Source organism: Trachemys scripta, chromosome 1, assembly GCF_013100865.1.
Source record: "Trachemys scripta elegans isolate TJP31775 chromosome 1, CAS_Tse_1.0, whole genome shotgun sequence".
Taxonomy (NCBI): Eukaryota; Metazoa; Chordata; order Testudines; family Emydidae; genus Trachemys; species Trachemys scripta.
Genome location: NC_048298.1, coordinates 202,056,644 through 202,075,686, shown reverse-complemented (window position 1 = coordinate 202,075,686; position 19,043 = coordinate 202,056,644). Strand labels below are relative to the sequence as shown.

At 40.8% G+C, this 19,043-nt stretch overlaps 1 protein-coding gene across 11 annotated transcripts in view; it reads right to left on the bottom strand.

Annotated features, from left to right (window-relative positions):
- Positions 1-19,043, bottom strand: part of DMD (dystrophin) — a 1,855,422-nt gene that overhangs the window by 437,577 nt on the left and 1,398,802 nt on the right. For all 11 annotated transcript variants that reach the window (XM_034754682.1, XM_034754655.1, XM_034754674.1 and 8 more), the window contains one exon: positions 7,100-7,311. In XM_034754682.1, the coding sequence (XP_034610573.1) occupies positions 7,100-7,311 (212 nt within the window). The remainder of the gene's footprint in view (positions 1-7,099; positions 7,312-19,043) is intronic.

Below are 19,043 nucleotides of genomic sequence, written 5' to 3'. Positions count from 1 at the left end.
TTGCCAACTGATCAAGTCGGCAAGAGCAAAAGGGACATGTGCCCACTTTTGCCAAAAATTCAGGATGGCTGGGACAGGGCTTAAAAAAGGGACTGTCCCAACCAAAACAGGATGTCTGGTCATCCTACCTAAGATAGTATTAAAGGGCAAGTAAACTTCTACTGGAATAGAGGAGGAACAGATTATCTCTCCTTTGAGCCAAACAGGGAGCAAACTGTGAATCTCTTTTTTAAATTTTTGAAAATCCCATTCAAAAAATAAAACTAATGCTTTATAGGAATTCTAGGTAGTGTTCTAACCATATGTTTTTATACCATTTGTTATACAAAGAAGAAGAATAAAGGGGGTATTTGTTCTCTTTCACTATTAATTGAAAAATATAACAATGAATGCCGGCAATACCAGTAACAGGTATCAAAGTCTGTCATATCAACAGAATAGATTACAAGACCAGAAAGGACTACTATTATCATTTAGTCAACCCCCTGGTATAACAGACCACCAGACTTCACTGAATTAACTCCTATTTGAACTAGAAAAACTGTTTAGAAAATAATAAAACAAAAACATTCAACCATGACTTCAGACTTGCCAGTGATGGAGAATCCACAACAACGCTCAGTAAATTATTCCAATTGTTACCCTCACTGGTAAAACTTTGTGCCTTATTTCTAGTCTGAATATGTCTAGCTTCATCTTCCAGGCACTAGAGCTTGTTATACCTTTGTCTTCTAGACTGAAGAGCCCTTCATTATTGTAATTAACATGTAGATACTTCTGTGCTGTGATCAGATCATCCCTTAACTTTTCTTTGTTAAGATAAACAGATAGAGCTTGTTGAGTCCATCATTATAAGGCTTGTTTTCCAATCTTTTAAACATTCTTGGGGCTCTTCTCTGAACTCTTTGCAATTAATCTACATCTTTCTTAAACTGTGGACCACTGACCTGGACACAATATTCTTGTGTGGCAAAGCACCTCCTTTGTCTCGCCAGACTTAGCACTTCCCCCTCTGGTGATGGGGGACCTGGGGTAAATCAGCCCCACTCTGGGCAGTTGTTTGCCTCCCCACTTCTGTACTCCTTTGGCTGTGTTTTCAGGGTACACCCCATGGTTGGCCTAAGGGGTGATCCTTCACCAAACAAAAAGGAAACAGTCTCAAACACAAAAGGAGACACATTTCCCTGCCTTCTCGCTGGGGCAGGGTGTCATCCTGTTGCTTGCCCAGGGTATCAGTCCTTCCCCTAGCAGACACTGAGGTTTGGCGGTTCCCATACGGGAAGGAGCACAGTCTCTCAGCCTGGAAAAGCTTGTTTCCCTGTGGCCACTCGCCTAGCAGTAGCTTGTCTCTCTCTCTCCCTTTGCTCTCCCCAGAGGAGGGGTTTTTAAAGGCCTCAGGCAGAACTTAATTGGATTCAGGTGTTCCTAATTGATCTGAGGTAACTCCTTCTTAGCTTCTAGGAAAAAGGGCTTTAACATTCTAGGGCTAATATATCAGCCTTCCAGGACCCTCTCGCAGGAGGTGTTCCCACCCATTCCATGCCCCGGGCCTCTGGATCTTTTCAATCAGGCCCCTGTCCTCTGAGCCTCCCCGGCCACCCCACCCGTATACCTTGAGCTGGCTGCAAGACCTGCAGCCAGTTCGCTTTTGAACTGCGCCACAGGCACATCTGTACACACTCGTGCTCCATACTCTCCATTTCCTCACCCTGGTGTCCCGCCCTGCCACTAAATGGCAGGACCTAACGTCATCTGTTCAGGGTGAGGAACCCCGGTGGGCCAGCCTATACTGTACCTTGGCCCCATGGCCCACCAGGGATATCGGTTGGCAACTCCTTCATAGAGCCATGAGCATGGGCATGTACCTGGTGCGGTTCACCTCTGTTCCCAATACCTGTCCCTTTTGCGGTGTGAGGGAGACCCTGGCGCATGTCTCTTTTGAATGCGCCAGGCTGAAGCCCCTATTCCTGCTCCTCCAAGATCTCCTCTTATGTTTTTGGCTGCACTCCTCCCCCCACTGTTTTATATATACACACCGTGTCGGTGCCCCCACAAAGTCACGGGACCTCCTCGTCAACTTCCTCTTAGCAATGGCCAAAGTGGACATCTATAACACCAGGGAAAGGATGTTGGCTGAGAGGGTTCTTTGCAACTGTGGGGCCTACTTCCATTCCTCTCTCCACTCACATATCCGGGCAGAGTTCCTCTGGGCAGCGTCCGCTGGCTCCCTTGACACCTTTGAGGAGCAGTGAGTGCTCTGCTCAGTGGCCCCTTCAGGTTCCCTACTTTTGACCCTTTGACCCACATTCATCCTTTTTTTTTTTTTTTCAGTTGCCCCTGTAATTATTTGAGGCTCAGGCTCAGTGGATCCTCAGAGGCTGTGGCCGCCCACCTCCCAGAACCCAATATGAGGACCCTCTTGCAGCCATCCAGCCTGACTTTGTCACACCAGCTATAATTGCACCAATACCAAATAAACTGGTAATATAAGCTTCCAACTCCTATTCAGTATCCCCATTTATACATGCAAGAATTACATTAGCCCTTTGGCCACAGCATTGCACTGGGAGCTCAAACTCAGCTAATTACCTACCATGACTCCAAAGTCCTTTTCAGAGTCACAGTTTCCCAGGACAGAGTCCCCAATCCTGTAAGTATGGCCTGCAATCTTTGTTCCTGGATGCATGTCTTTACATTTAGCCTTATTAAAAATGCATATTTTCTTGCATCCAGCCTGCCAAGCAATTCATAGATTTGTAAATTCCAAGGCCAGAAGGGAGCATTATGATCACAGTAATGAACATTAGAAAACATAATCCAAACTATACATATAAAATGATGGGGTCAAAATTAGTTGTTATTACTCAAGAAAGATCTTGGAGTCATTGTGGATAGTTCTCTGAAAACATCCACTCAGTGTGCAGCAGCAGTCAAAAAAAGGTAACAATGTTAAGAAAGGGATAGATAAAAAGACAGAAAATATCATTCTCTCTATATAACTCCCTGGTACGCCCACATCTTGAATACTGCGTGCACCAAAAAAGATATACTGGAATAGGAAAAGGTACAGAAAAATGGAACAAAAATGATTAGGGATATGGAAAAGCTTCCATATGAGGAGAGGTTAATAAGACTGGGACTTTTCAGCTTGGATGAGAGATAACTAAGGGGGGATATGATTGAGGTCTAAAATCATGACTGATATGGATAAAGTAAATAAGGAAGTGTTATTTACTCCTTCTCATAACACAGGAATTAGGGGACACCAAATACAATTAATAGGCAGCAGTTTTAAAACAAACAAAAGTAAGTATTTCTTCATATAACGCACAGTCAACCTGTGGAACTCTTTGCCAGAGGATGTTGTGAAGGCCAAGACACTAACAGGGTTCAAAAAAGAACTAGATAAATTCATGGAAGATAGCTCCATCAATGGCTATTAGCAAGGATGGACAGGGATGGTGTCCCTAGTCTTTGTTTGCCAGAAGCTGGGAATGGGCAACTGGGGATGGATCACTTGATGATTACCTGTTCTGTTCATTCCCTGTGGCGCACCTGACATTGGCCACTGTCGGAAGACAGGATACTGGGCTAGATAGACCTTTAGTCTGACCCAGTCTGGCTGTTCTTATGTTCTTATCTAATCTGACCTCCTGTATAATAGAAGCCATACAGCTTCCCTAGAAGAACTGGTAAAGCTTATATTTTAGGAAAATATCCAATCTTGATTTAAAAATCGCCAATGATAGCAAATCCACCACTAAGCTTGATAAGGCACGTTTCAGTATATCAGTGACCTGTTGTCTTCATTATTTACCACTCCCCCAATCTTTGTGTCATCTTCAAATGATTTTATATTGTCTTCAAGGTCACAGGTTGAACATGGGCATTAGCTGAATGAAATTCCTCACATTTTCTTATCAACCCTGATTGGAAGGAACCACTTTCTAGAGAGAAAACAAAACTAGTCTCGATATTTATTCAATTCAAACTTTGGTCTCTCTGCCGAGATTGCTGCTGTTTTCATTAGATATACACTATTAGTTCAACCTGCTAGGCTAACAAAGCTTACATTCATCATAGAACAATTAACTAATAGGATTAATTTTTGAATTCTAGTGAAAAAGCAGACTCCCATTGCCAATTTACCATATTTTGGACTCTCCCATACCTAAACCCAGTCCCTGGGATATTATTCTTGAATGGAAAGCCACAGACAGTGTGAAGGGAATTCATTTTGAGTAAGTCACAAAACAATTAACTATGAACTAACTTGAGATTATTAAGTAAGACTAATTTTTAATTAGGAAATATATTTTAAAAACTCTTGCAACTGGAAATTTAAAAAGGGTATCAATCACGGGGGGCAAATCTAGACCTAATTATAGGTTTGGGATATATGTTAGCATAGTAAAAGCAATATTACTGCATGCCTATGTACTCACCCATGTGATGTCCCCAATGCAGTTCATTTTTGTCCTTGGTAGGAACAATCTCCACAAAGAGGTCAGATCCAAAGCTCTCTGAAATCAAAGGGAATCTTTCCATTGACTTAGGTGGACTTTGGATTGCGCCCAAGAAATGGGACAGCTGAGCAGACCAGACTCCCTGACACCAAACTCCTCATAGATCTGGTCTGGATGGACCTGCACTCTGGGGGGTCTGGGCATGTCCCAGGTTTGGCTGCCTATTTTCCCATACATGAATGCACCGAAACAGTAATTTGAATTTTGCTCAGGGTAAAGAATAATGAATCTATTAAAACTGCAAACACAAGAGATTGCGTATATCCTAAAAACGCTCAGGCATAGGATATCAAAATACATGTGCATTTTAGGACACAGAAGACTTGGAAGCATTAATTTTGAAGACCAGCTCTATTTCTAGATCCTTCAATTCAGATGCTATTTTATGAAAGAAATCTAAAAATCAGCTAAGCTCAAACAAAATTTCATTTTTTTTAATTCATGTACACTTAGCTCAGCCAAGCACAAAACAGCTATTGCTGTCACATGTGAGAGGCTTTTATACAGGATTTGACACAATAGGAATCACAAGGCAGACAAATATTTGACAGACAAAAATTTGACATCCAAAGACCGGAGGGGGGAGGGGCGGGGAGGGAGAAAGAGGGGGAAGGGAACAGAATGACCCTCTCTCACCCAGAGGTGAATTTCCTTTCACTTGTAGGAAGGAGGACAAGCAAAACCAAACAAATGAAATAGACTAAGGTGATTGGCACTGCCTGAGGCTGTAACGCCTCAGGCAATTATATCAGCATGTGGGGAACGCAAAGTAAAACAAGGCCCAACTGCAGGTTTGATGATCTGACAGATTTTCATAAAGAAACTATAGCACATTTCATAACATTTGTAGATACGGGGTCAAGATGCAAAATTTAGTTCCAGGTCTGGACACTGAATGCTCCAAATTTCAGGGTTATTCAAGATCCAGGTTTTGATTCTCAGCTAGCAATAGTGGATTTTTTTCTCTTTTTTGTTTTATTGAAGGAATGGATGAGATTATTAGATGTTCTCTATTCTTGGGGAGGAGGTGGTGAGGAACATTGGAAATTTTACCCCAAAAAGAGAGAGACAAAGGTCTCATGTTTCATCCTGATTTGGAACATAGGAAAAATCTGAAATATCAAAAATGATTGCTGGGCAGAAACAGTTTTCTCATCAAGTTCTATTTATACATAAATATATGCACAAACACCTATAGGTACATATATTTTGTAATTTTCATATAGATATTACAGTTTTGCATTTACCAGTTTGAGTTAAAGATTTATATTCTAAGGGCAGAGTCCTGTAAAGGAAGTATTTAAATTAAATTTTGTATTAAGATATGTAAACTTCTTATAAAGGTAATTCTTGTAAGTCTAATAGCAGGAGGTGCTTGTGAGAAATGCTTGTAAGAAATGAAAAATGTGGCACTCTATTTGTAAAATAGCTGTTTCCATTAGTCTTAAGTGCCTACGTACTTTGTATTTGAGGTGGAGAATGTTAAAAAAAAATTACTTAAGAACTTGTTCACACAATTTGTTCAACTAACGTTTCCCTCCTCCCTTACACCTTTGCCGTTAGGAAGCTTACTTTGATGCTTATTTGTAAGCCAAACACTGGTCAGAAGCCAGCATTCTATCTCCAGAAAGAGACAATGACAAATGTGTCTCCTCTCTGCTGAATGACAGTAGTGTACATAATCTCTAATTCTTTCCAATACATTAGTGAGTGATTGCCTTTATTTATAATAATCCATCCATCTCAGGCAATGACCCTTAATCTCAGATGAGAAAACTTAACCGGTTACTAGCCGTAAAACAAACAAGAAAATGAAGGATTTCTGGTGTTTTCTTACTTCCACGGGGCAAATTAAAGTCCAGTGTTTATATACTTCAAAAGTGCAGGATGGGAGAGATTGATTAAAAACAATGGATGTTAATGTTAGGTAGACTGACATTTCTGGAAAGTGAAATCTTCTATTTATGTGGATCAGGACAATTTAAAAGGGGTGTGTGTGTGTGTGTGTGTGTGTGTGTGTGTGTGTGTGCGCGTGCGTGCTAAGCTTTTACCAGAAAGCTAGATATTACCAGTTTGAGCAGATGTTCTCTATATTTATTTCTGGGAATATCGCTAGAACCAGCCATGGCCTACCCTCAAATATACATCTAAAAGACTTAAAAAAAAAAACAACAACAACAACAACAACAAAAAAACACTTTACCTACTGTCCCAAAAGAACAGGTACAACTAGTTAGCAGCAGTTCAAAGAGTGACTGGTGAAAGAGCATTCTCCAGTATCACCCAGCCCTTTGTCTCTCTGGTAATTAGGGCCTATTGTGGTCGGGAGATTTATGTGATGTCATTTTTAGACTTTAGAAGCCAATAGAATTTTTTTTTATTAGCAGGAGTGGAGGGAGTATTTGGGCTGGGGAATCACCTGGTTTGTGGCTACATTTTTTGGTCCGAGTTACCCAATCTTGAAAGTATTTTTTCATCAGTCAGCTACTGAAATAAGTAGAAATATTTTCATCACACATTTCAATATTTTGATTTTTCATCTTCAATACAAATTCTCTATCTTCAATAATAACCTTAAGTTCGGTGTTCTGCTTTTTCAGAGCTTCCACAGTGTACGAAATCTCCTTCCATGACTCAAGCTTGACTTTGGCCCGTTCTAGAACCTGCTCAGCTTCTTGTTTGGCTTCCAACCATTGTGTTGAATCCTTTAACATTTCATGTAGCTGCTGCCTGCGGCTTTGAAGGTGTCCCTGTACTTCGTCCCACTGGCTCTGGATCTTTTCAACTGGTGAAAAACAAATGCAAACAAAAAAATGACATTCAAGATTAAGGGTTTTTTTTTTAAAAAAAAGCAGTTATTGAAATATTTAAGTAACATTTCTCATTGCAAACAACAATTTTCAGCTGTAACTAAATTTGGTTTATTAAAAGAGAACAAATAACGGTTGGTAGGGCACAGTATGGTACACAGCGTGGATCCTGATGAATATGTAGCCAGAAATGACAGCTTTTTGTCTCAATAATGATGTAAAGAATACTCAAACAGGGTCACATTGATGAGAAAGAAACAGTTCTCATTCATTCATACCAAGCCAAATCAAGCTAGCATTTTTGATGAGATGTCCTATGGGGACTTCTATAATCTTATCCTTCATTTTAAGATTCATTACAAGTGGTAATAAATGGTTATGTTATACTTTCTTGACCAGGTAAGACAAACACTGATCGAGTGCATGGCTGTTCACAAAAAACCTTTTCACATGTTCATGTTAGTTATTAGAATAAGGATTAGATGTGCCCTTGTTTGGGGGGAAATGTAGTTTTGAAAGGGCTAATGATAATTGGAAGCTCTGATAATGAGGTTTGCCCAAGGCCAGACTGGCCCACAAAGGCACAAGGAAATTTCCTCGTGATGTGACACGGAGACCTAACCCTAAAACATGCAAAGCTTTGAAAACAAAATTGTGCTGTGCTTTCTTAATAAGAAATCTGTATTGCTTAAAACTAGCACAGAGCCAGGCCTCTTGGTATTTTTCCCAAAGGCTGCCCCCATTATATTTAAAAGTCAGAGGCCACCTTCCCTTGGTGGGTTGAGAATTTCCTGAATGGTCTGAAGGCAAAGGCACCATCAGATGGAGGAAGTTTCCAGCAGAGCACCCATGATAGGGTTGATTCCACAATGGCATTGCCTCTCTGGGCTAGAGGAGAGCAATGCCCCATCACAAACATGTAGAGTGAAAATCCTCCCAGGGTGCCTCTCCTTTAGCCTGGAAGAAGGGTTATAGATCCTCCTGTGAATTCCCCCAGGCTTGGAGAAGGGGAAGAAAATCCTCCCAGCATCTCTTGCTCCAGCCTGGAGGAGAAGACAGAAAATGAGTGGCTGTGGGAAAAGGAATGACTGAGTACGTGAGAGGGAGGAAGTAGGAGAAGGCAATGTAAATAATGAAATAGAATCCAAAAGAAACCAGGTACAATCAGAGGATGAACCAAGAATGGGCCAAGGCTGGGAGGACAGGGGAAAGAGCAGTAACACAAATTATATAATTTGTGCAAGCCAAGATTTGGAGCATATTAAACTGTCCAACTTGAAATGAAGAGTATTTAAAGGCTATGCCGCATTTGGGTTGCTACCTACAGGCAGGGCCGGCTCCAGCATTTCTGCCGCCCAAGCAAAAAAAAAAGCCGGGATCTCGATTGGCGGCGGCAATTGGAAAAAAAAAAGAAAAGCCGCGATCGGCGGCGGTAGTTCAGCGGCAGGTCCTTCGCTCCTAGAGGGAGCGAGGGAACTGCTGCCCCCGAATTGCCGCAGGTACCGCCCCTCTCCCTTGGCCGCCCCAAGCACCTGCTTGTTAAGCTGGTGCCTGGAGCTGGCCCTGCCTACAGGTAAGAAGAACGAGGAGTCCTTGTGGCACCTTAGAGACTAACAAATTTATTTGAGCATAAGCTTTTGTGGGTTAAAACCCACTTCATTGGATGCATGCAGTGGAAAATACAGTAGGAAGATATATATACACAGAGGACATGAAAAAATGGGTGTTGCCATACTAACTATAACGAGAGTAATCAATTAAGGTGGGCTATTATCAGCTATTATAGTTAGTAAGGCAACAAAAATATTTTAAATTAAATATCAAGGTTTTGATTTTTGCACTATCCAAAAAAGGGGGGAGGGGAGAGGGTTGTTTGCAGCTTATTGGGTGGGGGGGGGGTGTTTGGAAATTTTCTGTTAAAACACAACAAAACTCCCTCCCCATTCCCCTTCCACACCCCGAGAAATTGGATTTTCAAATAAATGCATTTTTTGGTGGGAAAAGTATCTGCACTCCACAGAAAATGTTCCTTTTTTGTCCCCAAACCAAACAATTGAAAATCAAAATGTATTTATTTGGATATGCTGCCACATTTCATAAGAATTGTGGTTCAGTTGCTTCCTGTCCCCATTCTCCTTTGTGGGCCAGGCTCCCTGGCTAGGGTGCAGCATGAGAAATGTAGGCCAGCCAGGGATCTAATCTGTAGAGGAGAATGGGAACATGAAACACCCAAACTGCAACTCCTATGAGGTACCTCAAAATATTTTTGGCCAGAATATTTCAGTTTTTAAATTTTTGCCAAAAAGTCAGTCTTTATTTTTCTTCTTCAGAAATCAACAATTTTCCAAAACTGCTCTATTATTTTGTTTTATCAAGAATAAGTTATCACACCCAAAAGAAAATATTCTTAATGGTACATGCCTTATTACATCAGAGGTTGACAGCCAGAGAAAGTTCAGGTAATGGAGTCTCTTTAAATTATTATCTAAACAAACAATTTAAAGCTATGCAAAATATTTCAGTTTGATGCATTGGGTCACTCTCTAATCCCAGAAAAGAAAACATTTAAATGTGGGATAAACACTTGTGACATTTAGATCACTCATCTGGCTCTTCTGAGCTAGTCTTCAGCTCATTAAATACCATATGTGACAAATAAAATACTAGCAATCAAAAAGGTTTCAGAGATAGTTCATTAAAGAGGAAGTAAAGGGGACCTTTGTAATTCAGGCATCACTGAATTATTACAGAGTAACCCAAAAGCAGTACACAAAAAACATCCATTCATCACAGAAAGTTTACACATGATAATTGATGCTTTCATTTGAATGTGGACATTTAAAAAAATATATCTTTTGAATGAGGAAAGGCAATTCCTTTTAGCTGAACTTGTTCAAGATTTCACCTTTGGCTCTCATTTAAACCACTCAGTGTGTTCGCAAATAAACATGCCTGCTCAGAGTTTGTTTCTCTCTTATCTATACGTTCTTACTCTCTAGTCCAATGAATCTCAATCAGATTCCTGAAAGGGGTACAATAGTCTGGAAAGGTAGTCTTGTGTTTCATCTCACTTAAAAACTACCTGCTTGCAAAATCAGACATAAAAATACGAAAGTGTCACAGCACACTATTACTGAAAAATTGCTTACTTTCTCATTTTGTCTGTATGAAATTTTAGTTTGTACTGACTTTGCTGGTGCTTTTTATGTAGCCTGTTGTAAAACTAGGCAAATATCTAGATGAGTTGATGTACTCCCTGGAAGACCTTTGTGTATCCACAGGGGTACACGTACCACTGGTTAAGAACCACTGCTCTAGTTGAATCTTCTTTGTTAAAGAGAAGGGGAATGTTGACTAAATCTTTATTAGGTGTATGCCAAACAATAAGCATTTGGAACACCCAGGCACCTTTTCCAACTTGTGGAAGGATCAAATCAGAGCTGGTACCAGAATGTGTAAGATGAATGGTTCCACCTGGTACAAACATGGTTGCATCAACACCAAGACAGGCATTCCCTCACCACTGCTTCTTGCCGTATACCTGGAGATGGCAGTGGGAGAGAAGAGCAGGGGCCTCTGGAACTCCTTTAAATACTTCTGAGAAGAAAGAGGAAGTAGGAGTGAAAATTTCCTGGCAGCTGCCCAAGGCTACTGGCACATCCCTCAGGCTTTGTGAGCTGGAGTTAAAATTCCTCTCAGGCTTGGGTGTGTGTGTGGGGGGTAAGATCCCAGCAGCACTGGTCAGGAAATTTCTGCCATCTCAAATCCACCAGATGGAAGCACACCCTGCCAGAGCATTGGAAGGAATGAACAGAAAGGAATTTCTGGGTGGGTGGGAAGGGGGACATGGTGTTATCATTGTGAAGGTGTGGTGCAAGAATGGATAGTATGTGAAGAGGACAAGGAGTGATGGCAGTGTAAAGGGGAGCCCAGAGTGAAAAGAAGACAGAAGTGAGGAGATCACAAACAAAAGGGGAACAGGCCCTGTCACACTCCACTCACAATGCACATCCTACAAAAACATGTAGGGATAGCTCTGTATCAGAGACTTTACTACCCAGGAACCACTGAGCTAGCTATTTCAGATGAGGAGGATCAGAGAACTGCAAAATCTTTTCTAAAATGTTAGCCAACAGACCCTTCTTTAAAGGCTTCCTTCAAAGTAGATTATTTTTAAAGTATTTTAAAGGGCTTCTGTAACCATATTGGGTTTTTGTCTGAAGGCATAAGATCACTCTAGAAAAGGTTTCTCCTGGTTGGAGGAGGAAATTTGTGGGGGAAAAAAAGGAAGTACTTAATATATTTTCTTTGAAAGTGCAGCTGAACAGCAGGAAGAAGATAGAGGCATCTAGCGTTCTGCCTCAGGCCCAGTAAGAGTCATTTCTGCCTACCTCCATCTCATAAGACCCTGCAGGTTACAATGAACATATGGGATTCAGTGGAGGGGAAAATGAGTTCTTTCCACATCCAGTGACCCTAATCTGGGAGCACGAAGAGTTCAACCATGGGAATAAGGTCTAGAGATCTGTGCATAGGTGGAATAAAAAAATCAATAACCCGTGAGTCAATTGTTCCAGGGATTTATCTGAGTTTTGAAGAAATACAATGGGAGTTTGATTATCCACCTCCAGCCCTGAATCAAACACCTTCAGTAAAGTAAAACACAACAAAGGAAGAGCTATGCTGCTATAGGATGGATGACAAAGGAGGTCTGAGAGCTAAATAACATTAAAATTATTAAAAGATTATGAGCTCAGTGTCACAGGGCTGGACTCCCTCACCCTGGATTGCTTGCTGTAAACTGTCCTCACACCACCAGTGGCAAGTTCAGTACCACGTGCTTTATTTACAAGTGTTTGTTTCCCCACGGCATACGGCTTTTCCCCAAGCCTTTACCTACTACCAAGCTACAGTGCAGGCAGGGGGGAATCTCACCTCTCTGAAAACCTGGGCTGCTTTACCCTTCCAGTCTTCCTCCTTCTCTCCTGTTTCTCTTGTAACCATCTTCAGCTGAGTCCCCTGGTTGACTGGTTAATCACCTGGTACTTAATTACCGATCTCCTTATTTTGACTCATGTGGAATATGCTTACCAAATGGAGAGTGGTGAGTCAGCCTTAGGCTACTCTCACTCTGTCACACCAGGCTACACAATGATATAAATCCAGAGTAATTGTCCTAATTGTACTCTGGATTACAATAGTGTACCTGAGATTAGATTCTTGCCCTTCATCTTTTTACTACAGCAACCTAGATATTATGGTGATTTATAAATTAGGAACACATAGAATTAATGTAATCTATGTGATGTGCCCTGTGTAGGGTCAAAACTCACTCTGGGGTTTTTACACAATTAATAAATAAAACAGTAAGACAACGCCCACTGCTAGCCTTGTTCCAAGGCTTGACTGCTCCTAAGGTTCCTAAGTGCAGGGCTGCTCATTTCAGCCAACTCCTAAATTCTTTCTCTCTCAGACCCCAAGACCTTCCTACCATGGTAACTCCCCTCTGCACTTTTCTTCCTCCCTTTTTCCTCCCTAATGTTGAAAAGTTCCACTTTGGTTTGATACTGAGATTAGATGCTGCTGGGCAGGGTCAGTATCAGTGCCAGTTTTCACTAACCCCTTCATATTCTGGTCCACTGTTGTGTTTGTCCACTCCACCACAAGAGGGGAAATGAGAGATCTGGCAGAAGAATGGAGCCAAATGTGGAGATTGGTATCACTTTTTCTTTCTGTGAGTTACTAAGAGAAATTTTAAATTGTTTTTATCTTACGTGTGCCACTATCTGAACTTTTTTGTATACACAGAATATTTAAGAATCAGTACATCTCAACATTTTTTTTCATATCTGATGGCAATACACAACAGATGAGTAGCAGAGCAGAACTCTTTGTCCCTGGTTAAACTACTACAAATTGTGACCCATTCATCTTTTTACAATTATTATTTACCTGTATGACAATAGCACTAAAGGGCCTCAACCAGGACAGAATTCCATTGTGTTAGATCCTTTATAAACCCATAGTTAGAGATCATCCTATATGAAGAGCTTACAGTCTAATCAGGCAAGCCAGACAAACTATACACAAGCAAAATATCAAAGTTCTTGCTGATTATATCTGTTATTATTTTTTAACTAATATTTTCCCCAAACAATTCCCTGTCTTATCACACCGTAATTCCCAGTGCTCCAGTCAAGTGTTTCCAATTTTGCTGTTACAGTCGTGCCCTTTTTCATGCAGCCCATCCCATCGCATAGACTGGGGAAAAATAAATGCCACCAGACAAAGCAAGTGTAGGCATTTTTGTGATTGTATCCTAGGGATTGGACAGGGGTCCACATGGCCTCTCCTGCCCAGTCCAGAAGGGCTCTCTGCAGCTCCCTCTATGTCATTGAATAGTCTAGACACTTCACTTGACTCTAGCAGTCGAGGCTTATAAATTCAGGAGTCCTATTCAATTTGTTTTGCATCACTAGTGCCACCAGTAGTTCAACAGCTGTTATGTCATTAAAGAGGGAAAAGTGAGATCCCCTGAGCTGATTTATTGGTTTAGTAAGATACAGGAAGCACTAACAATGGAGAAAATTGCATTTAAAAAATAAAACACTAGATAACTATTTTATAATCCAGTTACCATTGATTTAGTATCCAGAAAAAGAATCCCAGCAAGTAAAGCTGCTAACTTGAAATCAATTTTTGTTTATTAAGTTATTTGCTCTGCTATACTTCATTTATGGATAAAACTAATATAACTCTGTCTACTGTTGAAAACAAACCTCTTACGTATTGAGCTGTCTGAGCTGCCCACTGCTCATCCTTTCTTTCGAAAAGTGAATTTGTGGAAAAAGTAAATGAGCACTCTAAAACCGTGTGATCTAGAAATGCAAAGCGTAGTAAGATTTGAAAATTGAGCACTTAAGCAGCAGCACTATATCAGGGGGTTAAGACCTCTTCAAAAAGAAGAACAGCCTGGACAGTCACTAAACCAATGCCTCTCCAAGGATGTCACCCTAGTGCAGTCCTTCTATGCAACCTCCTCCAAATAACAAATAGTAACAAAACCCAACATAAGAGTCAGTAAGGCATCCTCACTTAGAACAATCTCAATGCTACAAACAATAAGAGAGATGAAAGAAAGAATAAAAATAAACTTGAAAAAATGATCAGCAAAACTGTATTCACATTAAGAGAAAAGCAACTGAAATAGTGGACGGATTCTGCAATTATTAAAACATTAATATAATTGACAATCTAAGACATAATCTCACCTGCAAAGGGGCTGTGTTTGTACAGTGCTTAGTACAATGAGCTGAGTATCTGCTGCTCTGTGTGGCCTTGGGCAAATCATTCACTTTCTGTCTCTCAGTTCCCCTATCTATGAAATTATTATTACTAATTATTTGAATTTCCATCACAGATGGAGGGCCCAATCAAGATCAGGGCCACATTGTATATGCACATTTTAAGCAATTTGGGGTAGGGGCTATCTCTGACTATCTAAACAGACAAGACAAACAAAGGAGATCCAAGGCCCCCTCACAAGTGAAAATACATATATACTCATCCCACCTTCAGTGACTAAATTTTAAGGTGGACCTGTCTATACCCAGTTCTCCCATCTGGTTTAGTATCCAACCAATCCAGGGACTGACCAGCAAAAAGAACCAAACAATTTGCTATCCAATCAATTTACAAAAACATTAGGCACAAAGAACCCCCAAAAGACAGATCCTTTGTCCTTAGACTCCCCAGACAGAGAGAGGGAGAGAGAGACTCTCTATAGCCTGGTGGCAAGGGCTGTCATCTGGGTCTCCCACATCCTGGTAAGTTACCTAATCACCAGGGTCCTGGCTATTTAAGAGTGGGATCTCTCTATCTTTTTTTTTTTTATTATTATTATTCAAAGATCTAAGATCTTATTTTCATTCTCCATGGAATGAACACAGATTTTGAAACCTCCATTTTTTTCACAAATTTTTCACAGAATTTTTTTTGACCATCCCTGATTGGTAAAAGTTCAGGGCCAAAGGCAGTCATGATCCACAAATGCAGGAAATTGGAAACAAGACCAAAAGGTCTCAGAAGTCTAAAGAACAGGAAGCCTCCTCCTCTTTTCTCCCTCTTCTGCCTCACTTTCCACTTCTACAGAGGAAGGGAAGAGGTCATCATATATTATGAAGTGGACACAATGGAGGAGAACTCTCAGAAGAAGCTGTTAGCAAAACAGTAGAAAGACGCATTCATGTTATTGTAAATCAGGGGTGGGCAAATTATGGCCCATGGGCTGGATCTGGCCCATCAGGGCTTTCAATCCTGCCCGTGTGATTGCCAGCCCTGTGGCACAGCGGGGCTAAGGCTCCCTGCCAGCCCTGGCCCTGTGCCGCTCCTGGAAGCGGCCAGCACCACGTCCCTGAAGCCTCTGTGGGGGGGGGGAGAGGAAGGGGGGAGGAAAGGGGGGGAGTCAGAGGGCACCGCGCACTGCCCTCGCCTCCAGGCACCACCACCCCGAAGCTCCCATTGGCCAGGAATGAGGAACCGCGGCCCATGGGAGCTTTGGGGGTGGTACCTGCAGGTGAGGGCAGCGTGTGGCAGAGCCGCCTGCCCCACTTCGCCCCCAGGAGCCACTGCCGGACATGCTGGGCGCTTCCAGGAGCGGTGCAGGCCAGGGCAGGCAGGGAGCCTGCCTTAGCCCTGCTATGCACCACTGCCACCCCCGTAAGCAGCTCTGGGCTGGAGCCTACACCCCAAACCTCTCCTGCATCCCACACCCCAACCCCCTGCCCCAGCCCTATATTATCCATATTCCATTGCCCTGCATACAATTTCCCCACCCAGATGTTTGCCCACCCCTGTTGTAAATGGTGTCCAGTCTAATCCTATTAATGACGAAGCAAAAGGCTGACATTTCCTCTTCTGTCATTCAATAGACAAACCCTTTTTTGCATTCCTGAAATGACATGATAAATTCAAAATGACAACCAAATAGCTGTTTTTAAGAGGTCCCCACCTAACTAGGTCCCTATTGTGGACAGAATTATCAAGTGACACAGTAGAAATGGAATTTGCAAAGCAGAAAACAAAGCTCCTTTTCTTATCAAATTACCATAAATTGAATAAAAATCCTCCCTCTATCAAACTGCTTTTCATAGGCATTGTCATCAACATGTCTAGGTCTTGCCATAAAGGTAATCTTTTCCCAATATATTCTTAGATTTCAAGGCCAAATGGGACTATTGTGATCATCTTGTCCAGCGGTTCTAAAACTGGGGTCCATGGACCCCAGGGGTCCTGAGAAACTGTAAAGGGGTTCTGCAAAATATTATGGAAACAAAATAAAAAATAATTTCATCTTGTGTCTGCATTGCATAATGATTAAAACTGACAAATCTACTATTTCTGTTTACACAACATATTCCATGGTGCATGAACAATGTTGTAATACTCACACTGCACAATGTAAAATGTATCACTCCTTGCGACAGCAAATCAGAAGTGATGTCTGTTTTTTTTATGACTAAGAAGTCTTTGGTGGGTGGAAGTGAAATATATTTTTACAGTGCATAAGCAAATTACATGGAATATGGATAAGTTTTTAAAATATCCTCATACTAGTACTGCTAGTTGTGCTGAAGCCATGTACAATGCAGAGTCAAGTAGTAAGGAACAAATAAAGAACAGAAAGTTTGATTAAAGTTATAATGATTTTGGTTTTATGAAATTTAGTGATGGACGACTACAATGGTTGTTGCATCGCCAGGCCATTGCATTACAAAAAAAAAAAAAAAAAGAAACCCAAATTACATTATGTGCTAAATGCAGCCATGACAGTTGTGAATTTCATAAAGTCCTGGCCTTTGAATTCAGCCTGTTTGCAAAGCTGTATTTAGATATGGATGCAGGACATGACATATTATTGTTTCATATGGAAGTGCATTGGCTATCTTGCGTCAGAATGATGGAAAGAGTTTTTGAGCTTCGCAAAGAGTTGCTGGGTTTTCTTTCTGTGCACAAGATCACTGTAAACTTTTCTGACCCGATATGGATTGTAAAGCTTGCACACCTAGCAGACATTTTAAACTTGTTGAATGCACTGAAATTCTTCACACAAGGGGGTGATACAATCATACTTGAGGTGAGGGACACAACTGCAGCATTTCAGAAGAAAATAGAGATTTGGAAAACTAGACAGAACAGTGGAATCTCAGATATGGTTCTGCTACTGACAGAATTTCTGGTTACTAACAGCATGACAATTGACTGTGTGAGAGACAGGACCATTGTTCACCTTTCAACTTTGGCAGAGTACTTCCATGTTTACTTTAAAAATATAAACATGGAGGAAAATTACTGGGTTCGGGATTTGTTCTCAGCTTGTGTAATGTCATCTTGCTGTTTGAGTGGAAAAGCAGAGCAGGTGCTGCTTGAACTATCCTGTGATCGCACACTGAAAAATCAGTTTCAGGAACAGGCACCTTGTCAGTTGTGACCAACTGTTGCTGCAGAGTACCCAGTTTTAGTTACAGAAGCAATGAAAGTGTTGCTACCTTTCCCAACAACATATACAGGTGAAGCATCATTCTCTGCCATGACAGCTATGAAGACAAAGTTCAGGTCCCGTCTGGAAGTTGAGAATGATCTATGAGTTTGCTTGTCAACCATCACACCAAAGATAGACAGACTGCAGTAAGAGACAGGGTCACCCATCTCACTGATATCTGTAAGTACTCTTATAATCTTTTTCTTTAAGCATTACTAACAGTACGTGTTTATATGAAGTACACATATACCTTTGTCAATCAGTTTCTTAGTTGGGAGTCTGTGATTAATATTTGAAAATTCAACAAAAAAAGTTTGAGAACCTCTGTTCTAGTTGGACCTCCTGCAGAACATAACCATAGAATACTAGGATTCTGGTCAGTTTTATATCCAAAAGGAATTACAGATGCAATGACATTCCTTAACTAAAAATGAAATGGGGTTATCTGGATCTTTGAGTGTTTCAATGTTTATCCCTTGCAACAATGCTCACAATGAAAGGATACAGTCCACTTGAAATCTAGTCAATTTTGAAAAATGACTTATGAGTAGTTTCAGGCTTTGCTGCTGTAGTTTCCGATATTTTAAATGTTTCTTTCTGCTATGTTGCAATGTGAAAGACACCAAGTGGGAAAAGTGAATAATCAAGGGCCCAATCCTGTAAAGTGTGTCAAGTTCTCAACCACCAATTGACATTAAAAGAATCTCAAGGTTCTCAACACCTCCTAGAAGTGCTCAGCATTTTAAAGGATGGGCCCTGACCAAATATAACAGAAAAAAAAGAAAGTGACCACTCAAGTTTATAAAGTAAATAAACTGAAAAAAGGAGAAAATATTTAGTTTTTCTAATCTCTGCAACTGTAAGGATTTTAGACATTACTTGTAAATAAAGGAGATTAAAATCACACACTTCTGTTTGAATTTTTTAAGTTTGTGTGTCCCTTTAATTGAAAATAGATTACGTGATTAATAGATTTGATAATTCTGCTATCAATTTACTCACAAAGTCTTGAGAAGTGGGATGGGATACGGACCCAGATTGCTATTCAGTAGTTATTAGAAAATAGGTAGTATTTTGTTAGTTTATGTTAACTTGTCAACAACTGCAATGTTGGAATATGTTGCAAACATAAAAGAAGTGTATATTTTTGTGGATAAAAGGTTTCTA